Source organism: Seriola dumerili, unplaced genomic scaffold, assembly GCF_002260705.1.
Source record: "Seriola dumerili isolate Sdu_G_001 unplaced genomic scaffold, Sdu_1.0 BDQW01000291.1, whole genome shotgun sequence".
Taxonomy (NCBI): domain Eukaryota; kingdom Metazoa; phylum Chordata; class Actinopteri; order Carangiformes; family Carangidae; genus Seriola; species Seriola dumerili.
This window is the reverse complement of record NW_019174546.1, coordinates 5,960,919-5,985,169: the sequence shown is the minus strand read 5'-3', so window position 1 is coordinate 5,985,169 and position 24,251 is coordinate 5,960,919. Positions and strand designations below refer to the sequence as shown.

General features: G+C 40.5%; 1 protein-coding gene across 1 annotated transcript in view; it reads left to right on the top strand.

Annotated features, from left to right (window-relative positions):
• Nucleotides 1-4,934: 4,934 nt before the first annotated feature.
• Nucleotides 4,935-24,251, top strand: part of agap3 (ArfGAP with GTPase domain, ankyrin repeat and PH domain 3) — a 115,907-nt gene continuing 96,590 nt past the window's right edge. The window contains exon 1 of the mRNA XM_022757857.1: nucleotides 4,935-5,304. Coding sequence (XP_022613578.1) covers nucleotides 4,935-5,304 — 370 coding nt within the window. The remainder of the gene's footprint in view (nucleotides 5,305-24,251) is intronic.

Below are 24,251 nucleotides of genomic sequence, written 5' to 3'. Positions count from 1 at the left end.
TGAGTTTCAAAATATCAACGTGAGCTGGGAGGAAGGTCAGAGACTGGGATGGGGGGGGGGGGATGAATCAAATGGAAATGTTGAGCCAATTCTGAGTCTAAACAGCAGAGCAATAACAATTAGCTTCTTGTTCCCAAGTCTGATGAAATTACATGTTTTTCTTGCTGAAAATAAACTTCATTAAAGTGTATGGTAAAAGGATGACCTTGGAGTTTTGTTTGAAATGGTTTGACAACTTGAACCTTAACAATAGAAAAGGAGAGAGGAGCTCTGCCAAAACAACCAGAAAGGTCACTGGCCTGATCCAGGCACAGCTATCTGAAATCTCTGAGAGGCCTGTGTTCACTGTGCTGCACTAGCTACACCCTTAGATGGTAGTTTAAACTGGTGTGTCTGGATGCCACCCAAGAGTGCCTAAACATAGCTGAGAATCATATCTTCCCTCTGCAATTAGTTCAGTTTGCTCATGAAATGATGCTTCCTCTTGTGGATGCTAATATGTCAGATTTTGCCCTGAGAAACAAGTGTAGTTTTGCCCTTTATTAAGCTACTGGTTCCCTCTTTTCTCCCGCATACTCAAGTTTGAAAGGTTTATGATGTTTGTATCAAGTCAGGCACAAGCGGCACAGAGCATATTCAGGGTTTTAATTGGCTAGACTTCAATGTCTATGGGAGACAAGGGATTTTAAGGTGTGTGTGGTCGCATTTGACAGAAGCAGATAGGACAAAATAATGCTGTTCATTCTTACCTTCTGTAAAACTGAAGTTGAAATAAGAAACTGAGCTATAGCTATGTACCCTGGTATTACATTAAAGAGTATAACAGTAAAGAGGATGATATTAACATTAGCTTTGGATATTTTATCAGTATAACTAGCAAAATTACTTTGCCCTGTGTTCTGTAAAACAGACAGAACTAATTTCAATCACATACATTAAGTTATGAATATGTGTTGCTCCTGACCAATTATTAGTTAGTTAGAGACCTTTGTTTAAGAAAGAGCATGCACAGTGTAAAAGCTTAGACAGACAAAATCGATTAAAACACACATTTTACATACAAAATAGACAAATTAGATCCACATGAAACCAAATTAACTGAGCGAAAACAGATGAATAATTCGTATTTAATAATTCCTTCTCAGCTAGTGGGATGATAAATCTTCCTTTTATTTCCATTGCTCAGCTGCCTGTGTGCATTATGTGCAACTGTGGGTATATTATATAATGAATAATAATATAAGTTAATTCCATTCTGTATGTATGGTACATTGCCAGCAGATGGAGTTATCTGTGGTTGGTGGATAAATATGCCATGGTTTTCGAGTGGCTCAATCTTATCTTCAGTCAAGTAATGTCATCAGAGTTCAAGTGCAACACATCCTTCATTTGAAATGGTTTTATAGTGAGGCCTTTGTAAAGATTCACATTAAGGGTTTGGCCATTAGGACTCATGAAGACAGGAGAAATTTCTCCAGAAGATGGTGTATTCATCTCTGCAAGTTAAACTGACAACCAGTAGGACTACTTCAGACAGATTTCATCACTGAGGCTTTTTCACAGATTTTCTCCCAGAAAATGAAATGAAACTCGACTATTCTTGTATGCATGACAACTTCCAGTGTCCTGGGGCAGCTCTCTGAGGCTCTTGCAGATCACATGGAGCAAGAAGCTCAATTACTCAGCTGTGAGATAAAACACTTTACTTGCTGATGCCATTGCGCTCTGGATCAGACCTGAACTTATTATTCAACTGAAAAAAATAGAACTGTTGATCATAATTAAACGCAAACTCTTCTCTCTTTTTTTCCTATTTGTATGTATGTGTACATTTGCACTTTCACACGTATAAATGAAAATGGATTTTGTGCATATGAATAAAATGTAAAAGTCATACGATTTAATGGCCTAATAGGTATTAATAAATTATCTTTCAAGACACAACATGTATGAATATTCCACATATTCTGATATACAGTACTATGGGAAATATACATGACATACATTACATGACACTGACTCTACATTGTACAGAATAGTTGCTGTAATTACAACCTGTAAGGTTAAACATTTGTCAATAAGGAGATTCTTGTGTGTGTCATATTCCCTATAAAACAAGGTGTCTGCATGAACGATGGCCCACGATAGCAGGGCCAACATTATCATGTGCCAATACATACCGACAGAGCCAGAGAATTAACTGCATAATTCATGTAATTGCAGCAAGCATGAAGCACTACTGAATATAATCAGAAGCAGGAAGTTACTCCATAGGGTAGGAAGTCAATCATCTATGTGAATATTAAGATATTTTCAGATCCACCAAGTTTAACTTGCAGCACCCAGGCGGGACAGGTAACTGTCATTGTTATGCAAATGAGCCACAAATGGAACATTGCTATAAAATGAACTGAAGGATGACAAAATCTTTATAGCCAAAGTAAACAAACAGTGCTGCTAAAATTGTTGTTCACACTTGGAGTGTGCAACAGGATGAGCATAGTAAAGTGTTTGTAAGGAGGAGTTCCAAATTTGGTCAACAGATGGTGGCAGAAGGCTGAAGATAACACACACACACACACACACACACACATACACACACACACATACACACACACGCACATTGCAACACAAACAGAATGCGAGGTGCAGTATGTTGCAGAAGTGGTTCATTGTTACGTAAATAAAAGTATACATGTCTGCTGCTTCAGATTCTGACAATGTGTTGTAAACAGTGAGTTTACAGAAAATAATAGCTATTTAAAAAAAAGCATTGCTGATTCAGCCATATCTGTTGAGGTATCCTTCAGATTTGGTTCAGTCCCGCTCATTAGGAAGCACAATGTGACAACTCAGTCATGAAGCAAGTTGGTGACTTGGAGCAACATCATCCATCATGATATAATGACCATGAATAATGATCCTAATCTTCAAAGCAGCAGGTTCCACTGGCTGCTGAATTCACATTTGCTCAGACGTGACACTGCTGTGCCACAGAATAAAAACTTATGTGTCATAATGCAGCTGTTCAGAGATGTGCATTATCATCTTAGCTGCCACAACAGGTTTCGTTACATAATGAATCAAATAAACACAATTAGGCAAACATTGGAAAGAAAGAAATTGCGAGCATGAAAGTAATAATACCATGGCACATATTTAAATGATATCAGAAACTATGGGCAGCATTTTTTATGCTTTTAAAAAGAACAAACAATTATGGTGGGTATTTTCTGAATTATCTACCTCTGTGCCACTTGAAAATAACTGTGATAAAAGTCAATATTAATCTCCAACTGTAATGCTGGAAAGGATAATAAAAAAGTGATTATAGCTCTCGATGTTATTAATGTGTGAGAAAATTATTTCAACAACAAAACTGTTTGTTGCCAGGAAGTTCAAGGACTGAAATGCTTTATTTTTTTCTTCCATTATCTTTGAATGACTTCACATTTTCTTTTACATAATACTCTTTTCATTTTGGCCCATTTATTTTCTTTTCCATTACTGCATCACAAAGCCTGACTCTGAGAGTGTGACGTACAAATTACATGCATGCCTTTTCTTTCCAGCAAATGTTTGTGTCTGTTCATTATCTGCAGCAGCACACTGCTGCAACAGCAGTGGAGGCTTGACTGACTGTGACAGTCATGTATGGCCTTGGACAGCTGTTGTTGTAAGGCGCATTCAAACCAGCAGGTGGCTCTGTCTCCTCCTTTGTAGGGAAGAAAGATCCACTATAGGATCCACATCACACCACTTCCTATGAGATTCCTTCATGTGAGACCTTTTAGACATGTAGTGATATCTGCTAAAGTAGATGGTGTGGATGTTGGGGAGGATGCTGGCCTAAAACAAAAAAAGTGTATGTGTTCTCTGTATTAAATTCTTTACATCACTATTTACATTTTTTTTTCTTTGGGTTGCTTGAAGTAGAATTTTACAAATGGCTTTTCTTCCTTCTCTCAACGCCTAATACAAATGTGTGTTTGTGTAAGATAGGGCCACAGAAGATAAATAGTGCGAAATGTGGTTTTGAATCTGACACACTCACACATCAACAATATTGTGTTCTATCATATAAAACTGTAAATAAACATAGTGTTTTTGGATTTCTAACTTACTGCGCGTCCACGTGCGCGTGCATGTATGTGTGAAAGTGTGGGCCTATACGGGAAACGTTAGCTTTTGGGGGGGCGGGAGGGGTGATTCAAACGACACAATAGCAACTAACGATAAAATTCATTCCTAATGCAACTGTAGCATCTACTGTTGTATCGTTCAGCGGCCCATTTTTTTTTATTATTTCTTTTTGTGGTTGCATAACTGTCAGGTAGGTTATTATAATGATGTGCACGTTGCGATTCTCTCCCCCTCCACCAAATCCAATCACACCCTCCCCCATCTCAAGTACAATTACGTGATGGGTGACGTTTCAGCATGCGGAGGAGGGCGCTGGGCAGGGACCACTTGGACCAAAGAGGACTAAACGCTATTTCATTTCAGCGCAGAAACAACGCATTCAAGGCAGTGGACCAGGGCGCCTCGCTGAAGCCTAGCCCATTGTCTCCTTCAAACTGAGCAACTAAGGAAAACGGGTTTGACCAAAACAGCGGTGTAGCCCATAAAGGAGTGTCCAAGTGGTAGGCATTGCGGGTTTGTAAGCCACAGAAAAAAAAGGGGCCCTGGACAGATCTGGCCAATAACGGAAAATGAATCACAGTCAAGTTTTAATAATATGAACACGAGCCGCGTTTTGTTGCAATTGGCGACCAACTATTGATGCTTCTGCGCCGATCGTTTTCCAGACCATCAGTTCGCGCGGACTTCTTTTGTTCGCATCGCTTGAATCCCAAATTCTAGTCTGCATATTTGTGCTGCCGTTGTAGAAGAGTTAGTCGCTCCAAAAAAAAAAAAAAAAAAAAAAACCCAAGATGAATTTCCAGTCGAGCGTCCCAGTGTCCGGTATCTCGCAGCAGTCTCAGCCAGCCATGCCCACTCCAGGCACGGTCCCGGCGCCAGTTCCCGTCCCAGTGCCCCAGTCCATCCCGTCCCAGTTCGGATCCGGATCGTCTGCAAGCTCAGGGGCTGGCCAGTTCGGTTCGGGGACTGTTTCGGGCCAGGCTGCCCAACCCGGCCCAGCGGGCTCGCAGTTTGTTTTGTCCAACTCAGCGGCCATCAGAGCAGAGATCCATCGGTTCGAGTCTGTCCACCCGAACATTTACGCAATCTACGACCTGATCGAGCGCATTGATGACCTGGCCCTGCAGAACCAGATCCGAGAGCATGTAATCTCCATCGAAGGTGAGTAGGTGGGGGTGGGGGGTGGGGGGAGATCATACTGGGTTTTCACTATGGTGTGGTGCCTTTCATTCATTGAGGATTGGGGGGGGGGGGGGGGGGGGGGGGTGTCGGGGGGTCTCCTTTTCCTTCCTTTTATATACACTTGGTAACCTTGTCATGGGCTCATAGCACAGTGTCAACAATCACACTTTGAGGTTGGGGGCGTAGCCGATCTCAGAGTCCTGTTCACGGTTTGAATTGCCCTCATACACTGCAGTATTAACAACGAAATGTTCAATTGCAGTCACAAGAGGCAGCCTGGGCAGTTGTAGGCTAATTAGCTCCCCAAAAACTGATTCTGCTGCTTAAAGCCATCTGCTGGAGGAGGCATTGTTTTCAATCTCATCCACTACAATCTGACCTCCATTGAGTTTCTGAGATTTTTTTGTTTTATTTATTGTTATTTTGAAACCATGTCAGTGAAACAGAGGCTGCCAAAATTAAAATCACGTGTTACATGGAAGTAGAGATTGCCCTGAACATTGCAGAGGCACACAGTGGTTACACAGGGAGCAGGAGCGAGGAAATAATGATGTAGGCTACCACTAGAGATGGCATGATGGACATCATTTGGTTTGTTATAAAAGCCAGTCAAGCGGGCCCATTCTTTTGTCACTCTGGAAATCAAGTCGAAATGTCATTACCTTGTCCAAGGAAGGATGACAGTGACTGTAAACCAGACCACACCACCAGTGTGAGCGGAAAGCTGCAGCCGCCTGTCAAATTCAAGTGAGGATGATGCACTGACAGATGCGAGTGTCTTAAATTGTGGTAGTGGTTTCTCATGTTTTTCTCTCTGCTACTCACCCACCCATGTATCCAATCAGTGGCTGCAGTCGGGGTACAGCCCATCAAAATCAGCTGTCATGGGTCTTGAGGAGTATTATAGCAACTGTCTAGACATACACATTTCCACCACTAGTTCCAATACTAGCTATGATAGCGTTATCTCCATGTAGATATATTTCTTAGAACAACTCAAGGTGCAGGTCATCTTGAACTCAGCCATTAATAACATTACATGTGCATTTGTTTTGTTATGTTTCTAGAATCTGAGAAAGAAAATGGAAAATCATTGAGGGCAGCTTGACTGCTGTGTAATGGACAGCACAATTAGAGCAATTTGTCATTTTAACAAAGATGCATTCAAGAACAACAGTTCCCATGTAGCTTTTACAGCATGCCAGTGGCAAAGATTCATGGGAAATGTTGTTGAATGCTACCTGAATAGTCGCTTAATGCAACTTTAAGGGAGGATTTTGGCATGTGAATCAAGGATGCAATGCTTTATTAAATGTAGATTGGTAATGCCAGTATTTCAAGGTTATCAACAGACCTAAGGAACATTAGTGAGGATCTTTACAATATTTCCTCTGTATAGATAAAAAAAGAAAAAATGAACAGCACATGCAATACTTTAGGATTTATTGTGTTACCTGTCAAAAACACAGTAACAGATAACAGATCTGGTCCTTTAGCTTTTGTATGACGGGATCAGCGTTATACTGTGTGATGGGTTCAGACGGATCTGAATGAAAATGAAAGTCATCCACATGTGAAAATAAACATTCAACATGTGGGCCTGTTGTGTCTCAGTTCAACCTTTTGAGGATAGAATTTCTTTTCTGATGCCTTAGGTTGGTTGCATAATTTACTCAGTGAAGCTTTTATTCTGTGTCTTGATAGGACAACACTGGAGCCTTTTATGAGTTATCTCTTAGATGTACCTTTTGGAAACAGAAAGGTTATTGCTCGCTCCATTCACAAATCAGGTTTGATACAAACCTTTGATTTCTTCTTCCTAAAAAAATTAGCAAATACTTTACCCAAAGTCAGCGTTCTTCCACTGCAGGGTCTCCTACATTTGGAAAGCATTGTAAGAGTAATTTTGTGGTGTTGAACTTTACTCTTATTGTGGATTCATTCTGCCTCAAGCTGGTGAGTCTTCTTCAGTTAGAGGATTTCTGCATTTCCCAGCAGGCCCTTTAACAACCCTCAGAAAAAAAAGCGCACACGAAGAGCTTTAAATTTAAGATAGTATGTTAACATTAAAACATGTAGGTAGCTAGCCAACAGATTCTTGAGTTGTCATGTCTGAAGGCCGCTAGACCTTTTTACTGCACTCAAAAGATGGCATGTGGGCAACATTATTCACATCATTGTTCACTGCAGCTTCTGTCGGTACAGGAACTGGTCTCTCTGTGACATCTTCCACTGTTTTTTTTTTTTTGTTGTTCTTGTGTGATTGCTGAACATAAGCAAAAGATCAGAAATATATCTTTACTCTCTGATTCCAAAGTGCTGTGTGCCAAAGCTGAGAAATCTCCCAGTAGAATGTCACATCGTCTGTGTTTGGCCAGGTAGCCTTGGGAATAAAAACAAATTGATGTTGTGGCATTATGTCCACACCTGCAGGCTTATACGAAATGTTAAACTGGGAAGATATTTAACCCCAAAGGAAAAAATCCACTAGCAAACAACAAAACAGGCTCAGAAATGCAAGGCACACACTAACTGTTATCCAACCGTGGGTCGATTTAGCACATTGGTGACATGTATAGGCTGGAATTTGTATTTTAAGCGCATGGATTGATATTTCTAAGCATATGCTGTATGTCGAAAGGCATGACAGATTTTGATATCCTTTTCGCAGAAACACTGCCTCAGCTTTGTGCTACATTTTGGTGCTTTGTGCCGTTAAATGAGATGCAGTTTCCTTAATAACTGTAACTTCAAGAGGCTTTGAAGGGCTGCAACAGGAGACATTGGCCAACTTGTCTTCACCTGCACTGTGGAACTGCAGATCTGTTCCTCCTCAATCTTGCACCATTGCAGAGTCTGTTGCTAAGGAACCAGTAGCTCGTGCATTTAGCTGAAAATGCTGAAGAAAGAGTGAATAGAAATTAAAACCTTTACAAAATGAATTCCCTTCGTTACAAAGGTCTCACTGGTGTTTTGTCGAATAACAAGACCTTTACATGATGATGACATACCATGCTGGTTTTTGTTGTTTTTTTGTTTTTTTTTAGTTTTTTTGCCTCACATCGTTCCTTTTGCTGCAATTGATATTCAGGCTGCTGTTTGGTTTCTGTGAGCTGACTCGTATTACAATTACAGATAACATGTAAGAACAAGTGATGGCTTGTTTTTCTCTTTTGTATTTTCCTAAATAATGTTTGTGAATACAAGACAACGGATGCCTTCGTCTAAATTAAATAAGCTCTGATAATGATCGGGCCAGGAAATGTGTAAGCAAAAGGACAGGGGCAAAATATGAGAAGTGGTTGGCAAGAGTTGAAGATACTTCACTACTAATCCAAAAAACTGGGATAAGCATCTCTGTGTGAGGTGGCCTCAGGTAAGATATTTATTGCTGGGCCCCTGTTGCCCCCAATTTCCCTTCAAGTACAGGGCACACAGCACACTATAGATGGCAGATTGATTAAGTTTTACACACAGACTCAGACACCTAGCAGTCCCCCCCTACCTGGCCCCAGATTTTCTGTATATTAGTTAGTTTGTAGTAATTTGATGACACTAAACTTAATGTAGGGAAATACACTATGTGAGAATAGTGTGAATTGACATAATAAAGGTGTATGAACTAGAGTCTGGGCCACAAGATAATATGATAATGCAGGGCACAGTTGTATTTAAGTTTTGCAAAGTCTCTGACAAATTTGCTAGTAATGGATTTACCAAAAAGCAGCTGACACACGGTAAAGTTGAGACTTTGGTTGGCCACTTTACCTGGCTGGTAAAACATGCCTTGTGGATAAGTTCCCAAATGTCTATGACCTATGACCTGAATGACTGAGAACCGTCTTTGACATAAATGCTAAAATGACTCTAAAATTCTGCTGTGGTGCTGTGGTGATAAAGCAATGCTTTATCAGTCTGGCTAAAGTGAGAGGTGTAATTTCATGGACAGTGATTTGGCCTAATCCATAAGTGGCTGTGCAGGTTAAACTTTAGTCTTTAGTCTGGGAATATATCTAGGACAAGGCTTCATCTCCACATGAGCAACTAGCTCATAGATACTCTTTGTAACTTTGTCCCATGATGGAAGAGGCAGGACAGGACCGGACGGACAGGAAGAGGATCAGCAGGCTGATTTTTTGAGACTTGTCGAACAGACTGACCAACAAATTGGCTTATGCTAATGATTTGATCCTGCTAAAAATAATAAAGAGCAAATATTTTCACAGTGTCTACAAAGCAAGTCAGGACAGAACTGATCACAATTTGGATAACTGATTTATTGTGTGAAATAAGGATGGAAAAAAATGTGAACCATTAAATTAAGAAAAAAAAAGGAGTGTAATTATCTGCAATCTGATAAAAACCAAAATGTTGTTGGTCTGCCTGGAAACATGTATAATTAGTGGTAGCTCCATCGTCCTCACTGACAGCCAAACCTCTCCCTTGATATTCCAGTGCTAATCATCGCTACATTACACAGTCCAGCCCTCTTGCCAGTGGCCATCTTAAAGCTTCACTGTGAAGTAACATTGATGATGCAGCAGAAAAAGTGAAGTTTGTTGCGGATGAATGTTGAGAAGTCAGCCAAGAAAAACAGATCTAACTGAGGAGGGCACCACGGCAGGTTAAACCTCCTGTATGCATTTGAATCACAGATTGGTTCAAAGGGAGAAAAAAGAAATAAATAGCAATAGAAGGGTAAGACAGATATTGCACAATATGCACTGTGCATGGTTGGATAAAATAGTTTCCAACCTTTCATATGTAGGCATAATTATGAGGAATTTCATACTACATAGTTAAAAGATATCCTTACTTACACCGATCTAGTTCAGATATCCAACTAATGAGTATCCAACAGTCATCTGCCAAGACACTGGATACCATGCCCTTACTGCTTGAATAATTGTTTGAAATAGCATATGATTTCCGTTATATTTTTAGCCATTCATTTCAAAGTGGAGGAGCGTTCCATTAACAAGACTATGCCCTGGGAATAGTTTTCTTTGGTTCTATTTGCAATGGGAATTCTGATTTCTACCCTAATTTATATTCTTATCAAACTTGTGCGATGTTCTTTAGTTTTCTGAGGACTCTCTGTCGGTAGTTGAAAGATATGTGCACGTATGCAGTTATAGGAAGTATAAAAGCACCCATAGACAGTGTGGCATGTATTGCAATGGGCAATAACTGCACACACCAGTGATGGACAGGGCCAGCATGACATAAAGGTTTGACTCTCTTTTTGTTTTGAGCTTGAAAGTGGCATCGCACTCTCTAAACAGCAGTTGATGAGTTCAGGACACTGACCTGTGTTTACTTTGCGGGGATTTCGTTGAGCCGAGTGTCATGATGCTACATTGTTGTAATGTTATATTGTGTCTTGAGTAATAACTGTAATTCGTAAAGCGGCAAAAAGCTCAAAATGACATACATGTCTCCGACTGATAGTCCAATGTCAGAGCAAGGGCAGTCACCTAAATCCACTGCTACTCAAGAGGGGTTCTTGGGATTTCAAGACGGGACTAATAAGCCCGCACAATGGGACACTGTGTGCTCCAATAGCAATAGGGATGACACAGAGAGATACAAAAAGCATGCAGACTGAAGCCTCACAGCTCTCTGTTGGCTTTGTGTGACACCTAAGCAGCTCCCTAATACACACTGCATCCCTCTTATATTCGAATGCCAAGGATAGCATGAGCAGGGTGCTCATCTGCTAATCACAAGCAGAGAATTATTATAATGCATGTTTCCATTGCTGCTGAGGCGGGATTCATTTCCTCAGGACCACTGAGATGCAAAACACTGAAATATCTTAATTAACACTGTTTTTACTGACCACATGCTGCCATGCTATAGCAGATGTTATGTATATTACAGCTTTTGTGGTTTAATTCAAGAATCATGGTGGTATATATAGACCTGATTAATAATTATTCATTACAAATTAAATGAAGGCTGTGTTTACAAAGGTTTTCCAGTGAGTTGTAACACTATTGAGTTTGGGGTGTGTTTGTGTTTGTGTGTGTGTGTGTGTGTGTGTGTGTGTGTGTGTGTGTGTGTGTGTGTGTGTGTGTGTGTGTGTGTGTGTGTGTGTGTGTGTGTGTGTGTGTGTGTGTGTGGGGGGGTGTGTGTTGGGGGTTGTGGGGTTTGAATTTGATTTGATGAACTGGGCTTACTGTCACTGTGGGCCATCTGTGTCAGGAGAATGCCGCTGCCACTTCTGGCAAGGGAAATCTTCACAATGCGCTCATTATATTTCAAAACCGTATCTGTGAATATGGATTAGAAACTGTTATAGGGTTAGAAATGTCTGTCAATACCACCAGCTGTGTCTCTTGCATGGTATGTCAATGTAAATTGCTGTTAATGTGGAATGCTGGTGTTTATAGAGTAGCTCAGTAAGTATTTACTAGTTGTAGATCTTATGCCCAAATAAAGCCTCACATAAATACATCAGCAAAGCATGGAATAGGCCCAAGCATGGCCGATTCCTGTTTTTTCCCTTCTTTTAATTTTCTGTGTACTGATTCACATACACAGCAGAAATATGTAGATACTTGATACTTATTATTTTCCCATTATACTGATACATTCATGTAGAACATAGCACAAAGACTGGAAGCAGTCTCAATCTATACATAAATGGAAAGGTACAAATGAGAATTTGTTGTGACTGCATCTGGTAGTGTTTCACGTGGAAGAAGTTAGCCTACAACATGCAGCGTTTTACAAATCTGCTATCAGAGATGCAAGTGAGATTTAGTGTTGTTGGTGTGAATATTTTTTAAACTTAAGACAAAGCCATGCTAGCTGTGTCCCCCTGCTTCCAGTCTTTATGCCAAGCTAAGCCTCCTGACTCTGGCTGTATTCTTAACGGAGCTATTTGTGAGTTTAGCTATTGCTACAAAGCCAACGTTAACAGCGGTTTACCTCCCAGTCTAGAAGAAACGTTGCTGAGGTTAGGATCCTAACCAGCTAGCTCCAGTCCAGTCGGCCCGTCTCGTCTTTTTCCCATGGTATTGATCTTCTCTTTTAACTCCCGGAGAGAAAGTAAAATAAGCACATGTCACAAAATATCAAACTGTTCATTTAAATCAATTGTAAAAATGTAATTCTGGTATTTTTGCCTATATTGGAAAGTTTAAAACATGTGTTTGAAGTACAATGCTCGAACTGAATGCCGGTAAATATTGAATATTGAAAATTAACCGGAAAATACATAAGTCATTTCAGTTGCATCTGTGCTGGATGAAAGACTGATCCAGTTATTGAGGTGGAAAGAGCTCCTTATGCCTCAAAGGTCTACAACACCACTGTCAAGCTTCGAGTTGAGCCTGTTGATGTGATGTAACACAGATTAATCTGAGCACCTGAAATGTGCATGAAGCTCCCATGTCAGTCGCCCAAGCGGGGATTGATAAAGTGTAAGCCTCTTTTGATTTCCCATTCTCTTGAAGACATTGTCAGATAGCAACTGAACCACTTCTGTGTGGTTGCATGGCAAGTATCAGGTTTCAGCCATGTTTAATCCTTGAGTGCAGTGTTGAAAAAACACTGCACATCAATTTTACGTCACAAGTTTATTCTTGTGTAGAGTAGTAGTAACAGACTTTCCCCCTGACAGATGCACGCTAGCTAACAGGGTTTGCACATGCCTCACTCTCAAAAGACTCCCTGTTTTATGATTAGCCCGTACATTTTCTCTCAGCTGCAACTTCAGAATGCTCATTACATCCCCATTGAAATGCATTTTAACAAGGCACCTGACTCTTGACCGGGGGTCAGCAGAGATGAGCTGAACTGGCGAGCTGTAAACAGAGCTTCGGTCCGAGGGGTCTGGGAGGTCTGCGGGGCCAGAGTGTCATTTCTGCATCAACCCCGCTGTCCTCTCTCTGCTGCAGCACCATAGCATTGGCTTATTGAATGTGACGCTATCCTCCACAGCAGAATATCCTCCATTGTGCCATTGAACAAAGGCTCTCTCTTTCCCATTGATGGACAGCTAATTTTTTTCTTGTGTTCTGAATGAGGAGGGGCGGGGATGAGCTGGTCAGGGTTTTTTTTTTTTTTTAAAGGAATATTTTGAGTGTACTCATCCAAATCTCTCATGAGCAGAAAGTAGAGGGTTGTTTTGTTTTCTCTGTCATATTCTGACATTTTTAATGGGTAGTGTGGAGTAGCTCTGATCTAATGTTTTATTGAAGGGAAGAGCCATTGAATTTCTGAGCTGAGTTCATTTTGAATCAGTGCGTTTTCAATACAGAGTAAGAGATAAATGTTTATACCAGCCATACATGAATCTGTGATCCAGCATTAAGCGGCTTCATTAGATTTAGTTGAAAGAAAGAGGAAGAAAATGTGAGTTTCTGAAGATATATGGTGATATTTTCTTTGCTGCAGGGCTATTGTGAAATTGTAAGGATGTGACTTTTCCAATTAAATTTCAAACGACAGCATACTACAATATATGGGATACTGGATAGTAGTGGGATAGCATAATGCAATATTGTACAGTATATACTCTTTAATTCACCATAGTGTATGCTCTCTTTTTTTAATCCAAGTGGAACGGAAAACAATTAATCGATTGGTGGTAAAAATAATGGTATCTATTAAAAATACCAAAATTTAGATTGTTCTGCTTTTCTTTGTCTTAAGTAATAATAAGTGTTGGTAAGACAAAATAAGCAATTTGATGACATGACCTTAGACTGCAGATGTTTTTTTTTTTTAAGACAAAACAATAAGGGCTGCAGCTTCTTTTTATTATTGTTCTGCCAATTATTTTCCAGGTTAATTGTTTTATATATAAAATATCAGTCAAAAGTGAAGAAGTCACTGTTTTAATTTGTGTGTATCATGTATGACAAAGACAAGCATCATATTTTGTATCACTTCAGCAAACGTTTGGCATTTTTACTTTAAAAAATTATTTATTTGAATTATTTGATTATCAAAATAGTTACTGATGCATTTTCTGTCAATTGACTAAATGTTGCAGATCTACAAACAACTGATAAATCCAGAAAATAAGATAAGGTTGTATCGTCTTGTGATATTCATTATTTCCTCTTTTAACATAATTTTGTTTTGTTTTAGGACTGAGACAGTTGTCAATTAAATTTACCGTGGACTCTTCTTTTTTTCAATTTGTGCATCATCCATATCCTACGGTGGAAGTGCTCATGTTTCCTGCCAGTGGGGTAGGGCTGGAAACAGATGGCTGCTGACAGAGGAAGGGGTTTGGAAAGCAGTGAGTGAGCAACAGATGGAAATGCGCATATGCCTCCAAGTCCCCTCAGCCTGCCAGCAGTCCCGTGACTAACTGTGGGAAGATTCTGGCCTCGTCCAGGTTGGGGATGGATAGAGGATCATAGTGAAGAATGAAGTGTCCTTATAATAGAAATAGTTATCTGAGACCATTTTGTTTCTGGAAACTTAACTGTGGGAGGATTCAGATCTTATTTAATTGGGGATGAATGGAGAATAGTGGCAATGAATCAACCTGAACCGCAGGAGCGTTTTTACATAACGCCATGTAGAAAAGAAAGCAGTGATCTTGTTTTAGTTGTGTTGTTCTTTAGGAAGAAAAAGCTGCTTTTGCCTTTTCTCTCTGAAGAGAAATATCATACAGGGACTTTTCTGGCCCTCAGGGAGCATTTTCTTCACTGACTAGGAAAATGCCTAATAATCAAAGTGTGGCCTACAGTGTGTGAGGCCATAGTGCTGCAGAGTATGGCAGTGTACAGTATGTGGTGTTAGAAGTCAGTCATTCCTGCTCTTGGAGAACCATGTAATTGAGAACACACAGACTATTTAAAGGTTGCAGGCCTGTGGAAATTCATTGTAATTCCCTTAATAGCTCAGGGACATGTCACAGTTTTTCTGCATCAGTCAATCTTCAAGGACATGCCTTGAGTTTGTTTGTTTCCACATGAGGCCGGTGGAGTTTTTCATGAAAGTTACTGTCCTGTTCTGTACTCCTCTGAAAGGCTGTGTTGTTCCTTATCTGATAGCCTGACTGGGCGTAAAACCCCCCATAAAAGTCATATCTTTTTGAAAATGACATCGAACCAAGTTTTTTCTGAGGATAAAATCAGTTACTATTATAATAACTCCTGTGTTAGACACCCGAAGCGTAGAATCACATGGTGTATTTGTAGTACTTAAAACTAGATGTGTATGTTGTAGCTTGACATTTGCTCCTACATTTGGCTGTGAATAGAAAATCCTCACTGTATATATTAAATAACTTCTTCTCATTAGACTGAGAATAACTTAAGCGTTGCCAACACGACTTTCCTGAGGTTAGCCCTCTTGTCAGTATAGCTTGTTTAACATGTACCAGCTGAGTGTTATCACACAGGTCCTACATTCCTTTTGTAGATGTCATTGTTTTGATGGTGTTTCGACATGTCCTCCGGCCTTGTGCTCGCTAGCTTCAAAGGGCTCACTCAGGCCATATGTCAGGTGCTTGTTTTCCAGTTTATTTTTTAGCTGATTATGGGAAAATGCGTGTCATAGATGTAACAGTTAGAAGGAAAAAAAAATCTGCAGTGGACAGTTGGTTTTGATAAAGTAATAAAAAACCCCACAAAGTTTGATTCTGAGCTGACGCATCTGTTACTAAGCTTAAGTCTGGATCAACTGTGATATTTTGGTCACTGTTTTGTGAAACACTCTGGAGGAGGGTTTGTTGTGAGGAGATGTTTTATTCTGTGGGAATCATTAGAGAGGAAGTGTAATGTGACCCCCATTTACTGTTTATACCCCTGTTTCCTGCTTTCTCTGACTGGAATAACCTAAAGTTGTTCCACTGCTGAGTCCCCCTGGCCGTGACCCAGGACTGGTGGGGTATGTGAACTGCATGTGCAGCCCCTCTAAGGAACACAGTCAGAGTTCCCATTTTGGACCCGACATCTGAGGGGTTTTCAGAATGGCCGCTGTTAACTCAGGACATTGGCTCCAAGCTGTAAAGATTAACTTCCTGTAGGACTCTGGCTTAATGGTCTTCAGTCTTTTCATGTATGAATTTGTATTTGTTTCCATTGAGCTATGAATAGACCCTACTGTCAGCAGTTCATCCACCACATGCTGCCCATAACTGATAACTGCATTATTAATGAGATGATACTTAAAAACTGTGGAACAATTTAAAGTAGGGAAATGTTTTTGTTTCCATTTTGAAGCAAATAATGACTTGCAGTTAGCAAAAGCTGTGATGCTAATGCATTATACCCATGTGGTTTTAGGGTCCAAGTTGATCATTGCAGGCTACATCATCATTATTTCACTTTTCTAGAGGCAGAATGGTTAATATCTCTTTGTGTGTATGGATCTTTAGTGCTGCAGCATTTTCTATGCATATGCATAAATCATGCAAAAGAGTGTTCGGCCTATCTTATGAAAGTACAGCCAAAGTTCTTATAGGCAAGTCTTGACACTTGGCAACCATCTTGGCAACGCCCCCAGATAGTTATTTTGGGCTAATAAGACCAGGCCCTTATCTAAATGAATGGGGAGAGAGCCATAATTGCACTTTCAATGGTCAACAGGACATAAAACCACTTAAAAGGTTTGGTGACTTTCCCCCCAAAATAAGGTTTAAAATGCCTTTTTCCCACAGGTTATACTTCTACTACTCATGCAGAATGGTTTCATGACACCAACTTCTCTTATGGCTCAATCCAGAGCGACGTCACACCAGCAGCTCATTTGACCGGAGCACTTTAACAAATGCAAGAATTTGCTGTTATAATAAATAAAGGTTTTGTTTTGATATCCACCTTCTCCTGTTGCTTATTCGAAGTCCTGCTACCACATCTGTTAAAAATGTTGTGAACCTCAACTGTGCACTTATGTCGGTGCAACAACACGACTGGCTTGATATGTTTCCCGGTTAGGCTGTTATAAAGCAGTCGCCATCTTTGGTGTTACAGACTTTTGTAGTGGTTTGTCTCCTCCCTCATAACATCTCTGCTAGATTGAGAAAGACCCCATTTATCTCAGCCAAAATGATAGCAGGCCACAAAATGCCAAACGTCAAACATCAGAAGGCAAAAGTGACTAAAATCTGAGAAAGTCATTCATAGAGTCATATTTTCAATAGTTTGCCAATTAAGAGCGATGTTACCATGGAGATTTGGAAGAAAAAGGCTACCAGGAAGCTACAGTGTTCACCAAGAACACTCTTTTTTTCTCTTTTTTTTTTTTTTAATGCAGTGTTTCTGGTATGAGACAGTGCTGTAAACTGAGTGACTGTATCATCCTCTGTGTGAACGGACACTGTGGTGTGCCCATTTAATATACAGGAAGCTGCTCAGCGTCTTGCTCAGGGCTGTGTCAGTGCAGCTTCTCAACAGCCCCGGTTTGGATGATGAGATTTTCCTCATTGAGGAGCCTGGCCTGAAAAGTGCACTGTTCAGCAGCCTGACGCTGTTCTCAGATGATGAGTTCTCCCTCGATTTTGTGTTTGCGAACTGGAACGAACTGCTGGCCTCAAATGAAATACCTTGGAGTTAAAAAGGAGGAATTATGACACTTGTGTTGCCACACAGTACATCTCAGGCCCCTCTGTGCTCTTGGGCCCATTCTGTTGTGAAATTGGACCAACTGTTGTCTAGAGATGCACCCTGCTGCTGTATTAAAGCATCGAGAGCCATTTGTATCCATTTTGCAAGACATTTACAAGACATTTATTTCTTCAGAAAATTGGGTTCTTAGCAGCACTGTGGTCTTGATTTGCAGGGCTCTGTGCCATTTGTCCAGTTGCAAGTACTCGCACAAAAAAATATGTTTAAACTAAAGTGAGCGATAACTCACAGTACTAATGTTTTTGTAGCGCCTCTCTGAAGGTATTCACACTACTAAATTGTGGCTTTTCACATATTTGGCTTCAAGAGACTTCAGCTCAAAAAAATCTTTCGTGTTGTGTCAGAATTTGGCATGAAATCTGGCTTTGTCCTGAAAAATTGGCAAATAATCTAGGCCCAAGCTAATTCAAAGCTACATTTTGTCTGTTTAAACAATAAAACAAATCTTCCTGTAGTCTCTTCATGCCAATAGGGCTTTAAGCAAAAAGGACCCTACCTTTAGTGGGCTGGCGAGCGAGAGCTTGGGCATGATTAGCGGCCCACTTTGAAGACAAATCCTTTGGCCACGCTCACCCTCTCAGATTGTCAGATGTCACGTTTGGGGAAAAGTCCATTTGACTGAAATCTCAGTTTACATAGTCAGGACAGACATAGGTCATTTAGCATTAGCAGCCCAGAGGACCTCGTCCTCATGTCTGAAATGAGTCTTCTAGGCAGAGAGATTGGGTGCATTGCTTTACTTTTGCAGTGTACGAGCTCTGGTTAGTGTAGTGCAGATCTGCTGGTGGATGGGTAGGCAGTGGCATGTGTTATGTAACGCTAGTAGGTGGCTGGAGTAGCTGTGCGTGAGTGTGTTTGTGCTGTGCATGTGGTGTTTTCTGGATGTGTGAATTTCCCCACACACACAGGCTTTTGCCCCTGACCTGGATTGGTGTCTGTTGAAAGCAATAGCCTGAGGAGATAGATGCACTGGTGGTTTTGGTTGGTTTCTTTGGGGGCAGGGATGGTGGCGGTATTGCAGCAGTGATGGAGGGTCAGGAATTTAAGTTGCTTGGGTTGGCCTATTGTCTAGGAAGCCTCTTAACACTGCATGTCTGGTAGAATCAATCTATACCATTTTCTAGGATTATAACAACCTTTTAACTTATTTTTCTTTGTCCTCTCAGTATCTCTGTAGCCTCTCTGCAGATAATTGACCCCATATCACACTGACTGCTGGCTCAGACCCCTTTTGTTTGCAGCTGGTCCAGGACTAGACATCTTTCTTTCTGACAAAGAAGGGATCAGATCTCATCAGATAGAGTACCCAGAGGGCGGGTCGACCTGCAGTTGTCTGAGCTGGGGAATGATATATTTGGATAGGTGGGATATTTCAACACAGTTCACTAAAACACCTACACAGGTTTGTTTGCAGCAGTGCATTTGGTGCAAACACACGTGAGAGAAATTTTAACCTTTCAGTCAACTGCAAACATTCATTCATTCACTTGCTATATCCATTTAGTTCTGTTTAAGGTCACAAGGAGATGGAGCATGCTCTGTATGGAAGGCAGGGACATGCTGTCATTGGACGGCCTCATACTGAAGACATACACATTCACACTGACTACAGACAACTTTCAGTCTGATTGAGCTGAACGTTCAGTTAATCACTTCAGTTAATTGAATACCTTTTGGGTTTTTGGACTGAAGGTTGGATAAAACAAGGACATGAAGGTGTCATCTTGGCCTCTGGAGAATTATAATGGGGACATTTTATAGACAAATGATTAATTGACAAAGTAGTCATCAGATAAATTGTTAGTCGCTGCCCTGGAACAAGTGGATTAGGTCCACATCCAACATCGTCCACCACCTTGTGCATTACTTTTAGTTTTATTCCACAGCCTGCTGGTTTTGTGTTTGTGGTGCGTGTGTTTTGTTGGTCACAGTGTCTGAGGATGCACGTATTTGGCTGCTGGTAGAACTCAACAAACTATTATATGATGCACTGTGTGAATTAACTGGTATGCTGATGACTCATTGAAGATTGTTCTGGTTAATGACCTCGTGCTGAGCAATGCAACACCTCAGCCTGCACTGACTCAAGGACAGGGATAGCTACTGCAAAGCCAAACATGGAGCGGTTTTGGATGACTATGAGTTATTGGACGTACAGTGGAACCGAGAGGAAGCGCTACACACATAAATTTTTCCTCAACATGGAAGCAGTTTAGTTTGTTTGGTTGTTTCTACGGAGCCTTACTCGAAGATCCTGGATAATTTGTCGTCTTGTGTCCATCTGGAGAAAATAACACCCACACTAACCAATATTTTTTGGATCGCTTGATTATGAAGACCTTTATGCCGCTGATTTGAAATGTTCAGAATGTTACATAATAGTAAAAACCTTTTTGTGTGTTACCCATTATCAATCATACTCTGCAAATCACTGCAGTAGCGAAACACAGTTTTCTTTTCTACATGTGAGGCTGTACTCCTGGTGTGATTGTTTACATAAAGGTTGCCTTGAACTTGTACTGGGTTTAATATTTAGTCTGCCAGACCTGAATGACTCTGGGTGGTCAGAAAATTGCAGTTAATGCAGGGCAGTGACAAAGATAGTGTTTTCCCATACTGTCTGCTCAGTGGCATTCCTCTGAGATTTCTTGGTATGTATGTCAGGCTTCTTTCTATCAGGTTAGACAGAAGCAGCGGGGGGAGGGGGCAAGGGTAGATAGATTAGATAGATATTCATCTAACTCAGTTAAGCATCTGCGAGTCAGCAGATTTTGTGGAATGGAGATCGAACAGCTCAACCAAAGATTATCTAAACTCAATAAGGAACATCTTACTTTGATGTGATGTCACTGAACAGGAGTGTCATCTGATATCGGGTATTGTCACAAGATTAAGTGTAGCATTCTTGATTTAATGCTGCTACTCAAATCTGACACTTAACCATAAAAAGCCCACGCTGTCTGCAATGAAAAGTTTCAGTCTTTGATGTGACATCTTCGACTTATTTTTGACATCTTACAAAAATGTGAAAATGTCAACCATATGGGGGACTGGTACTGGATAAATCGTATCCTGACAACTTGTGTCTCTTTGTGATGATTTCATGAATTATTCATTTAATATTTTGAGATACATTATTCAACTCCTTTATTGAGTTCCCTTAGACAGATTGCAGTGTCATGAGCAAGTATCAACAAACTGTCAACAAAGTAAACTGTCAAGTGAACACACTGATTATTACACTAATGAAACAAAACTTATGCAGGTGGTTGGTTGAGAATTTATTCTGGAAGGTTTCAAACCTGAGATCACATTGACAAGACAAATAAGAGTAACGAGAATTAACAATGACAACAAATTTGATATATACTGACAGCATACCCCTGACTCTCCATATTTGGCAGAATATCAAGTCTGTCCACTGATTCTCTATTTTATCACAGGGGCTTTCATTTTTATACTGAAATGCTGTCAGTGATCCATAATGTTTGGATTTGATCACAGATCATTGGAATAATTTGGTGGGATTGGATATGTCAGCAAGTGGACTCAGGGGTCATGTACCACTGGATTAGGGTATAGGCAAATAGATATAACTGATTCATAATGAAGCACTCTGCCTTACTGAGTAACCCACTGAGGTCTCAACTGATTTATTTTCAACTTAACATGTATTGAACTACTAATTGATTTTTTTTCTTTCCTCCCCCTTTATGCCCTCGCTGCCATTGGACCATCTTGATGGATTCTCAACATCATGCAACTCTGCAGGTAAGCCACGCACAACACGAGCCATTAAAAACACACACTCAAGAACAGTGGCTATATTGTCAGATATTAGGATGTACAGTTACAATGCTTGTTAAATGACACAACTGGATGGATGCATACATAATTGGAGGGTCAGCTAGCCTGCCAGACTGGGCAGAGTTTCACCTTACATCCGCTCTGTGGATCCTCGAGCAGACAGAGCCCTGACTTACTGCCCTTTCACCCTCGGTATTTCAAACAGCCAGCTGTTGTTAGATTGCATTAGTACCTGTGTATCAGTAAGGCTGTTCTTTGTGGCCACGGCCATCTGGACATTGTGTGTGACAGCAGGTACCCTGAGGGTCACGGGACTCAATAAGGACTGAATAAGAAGTACCAAAATAATTGCTTTCCATGAGCTCAAATGCCGAATAAGTTTTAACGTTCTGATTTGATATAAGACCTTTTTTTTTTTCTTTTTTTTTCAACGTGAAGTCTCCCATAAGCCTTCTAATATGTTGACTTAGTTGATTTTGCATTCTGATCTGTTGAAATAAGAAAATGTACCCTTTGGTCTCTGTACTGAATAGATTTCTAGTTTGATTATTTCTGACATATGCACTGTGAAAGGAAAAGAGCATATAGCCCAGGGCAGGTTATAAGCAGGGCAGTACTGATGACATAGTAAGACGTCTTTGGAACACATCTTTCTGGATCTTCATCTGGAGCATGGGGATTGCTCATAGTGATAACCACCAGAGAGGATCCCAGATGGGTTTGCCATCCTTTCAGCTGGCCTACTTCCCTACCACTCATCACACATAGCAATTTGTCAAATCCGCCAGCTCCTCTTCTCATGCTAAGCCAGCCATGTAATTATTGTGTACATTTTGCCCTTGCTACAGTGGAAGACACTTGTCTCACTGTATGCAGAATTTCCATACAGTTGGTACACCGGTGCTGTGAGCAGCTGTGGTCGGAGCCTTGCATGGCATGGGCGACAGAATCAAGAAAGAAAGAATAGGAACATAGCAATAGAACAAATCTCCACAGAAACTACTCCACACAGGAGCTACGAGATTGCTAAAAGCTTACAGTAGCACAGTGTGGCTTTTGAAAAATGAAAATTTCTCCCCCTTTTTTCTTTCACACCTGCATGATGACACATGCTAAGCCAATCGATATTAGCTCAATAACACAGCTTCGTTGATAGCACAGACTGTGTCAGGCAGGACCACAATAATTGCAGGTGAGCGAGAGCACCTGCTGTTGTGAAGACACAGTCGACATGCATATGATCACGGGGAGCTTGGCGTGCTGTACTGAGCCAGTGGAAACGGGGCAGTGGTTTTTTTTGTAACCACTTCACACTTGAAAGGGAACCCACTGTGTGTGCTTGCTTGAATGAGTGATTCTCTCATCTGTCATACCTGAGAACTGTGAACTCACCCGTCCATTCGTATTGTTTGGTCTGTGCAGTAAAAACATATATGAATAACCTTTGACTTAATGGACAGATTTTGTTTTTGAAATGGTCAAGAAAGAATCCAGAGTGAGTGAAATTGGGAGCCAACTTATTTTTTAGTTCTAATAAATCTGGGTCCCTGCTGTGGGACGCTTTGGACTTGGTCTGATTCATGTGTTATTTAAAATGTCTTTTTATATGAGATCAAATATGATAAAACGTGATTCATCAATTTCATTTGCGATTTATCATTCAGCATCTGCACCTGCCTGAGTATTTGTCATTTCACACGTGTGCTGGCTAATGCGGTGTGTCAGTCTGAAAGCAACACCTACGACCCTTCAGCTCTGACTCAATTTTATGGACTGATAGAAATCCCCACAGTTGTGCTGCAGTCGTGGGTGAGAGGTGTAGGTTTGGAGCTCCACTTGGCACCTGCACAATGATTTGCACTTTGTTTACATCTCTTAATCACTTGCTGTCAACATATTGACATGGACTGTGTGGACTTGGCATTGGGTGTCCACACAAACAGCATCTAAAAGGGTATGCGTAATAAAAAGCTAATACATTTTAGGACTGTTAATGGCCATGATGCACGACTGACAATTTGGCTAGTGCTCATGTTATGTAATAATTGCTCTCACCAAATGTACCAAAGCATTAGTCAAACATCAAACCTGTCTTTAGTAGTGCTTCTTTTATGAAATCATTCAACTGGATCATGTATTTCTTCATCGAAACAAACACACTGAAATTTCACAAACCACTTTTTAGTTTTTGTGAATACCATCACTCATAACTCATTCAGCTACTATTATTTCCAGTTGTGCACCACATTATTACTTTAAAGATAAATATTATATTGTCTACTTAGTGTACATATTGAGCAGACAAGGAACAATATTAACATTAATTTGGAGCTCTGCTTTTGACCACTAGACAAATTTAAGTTCAACATTCAATTTGCTTTTAGCTCTGTCTTTGCTTCAGCAACCCTTTAGCTTTCTAGCTTTAGCTTTCTATGTGCTTGACTAGCTTGTCACAAATGCATTGACATTAACATTGTTATGTTCATCAGAATCTCTTTTGCTGGAAACAGATACTTGGGT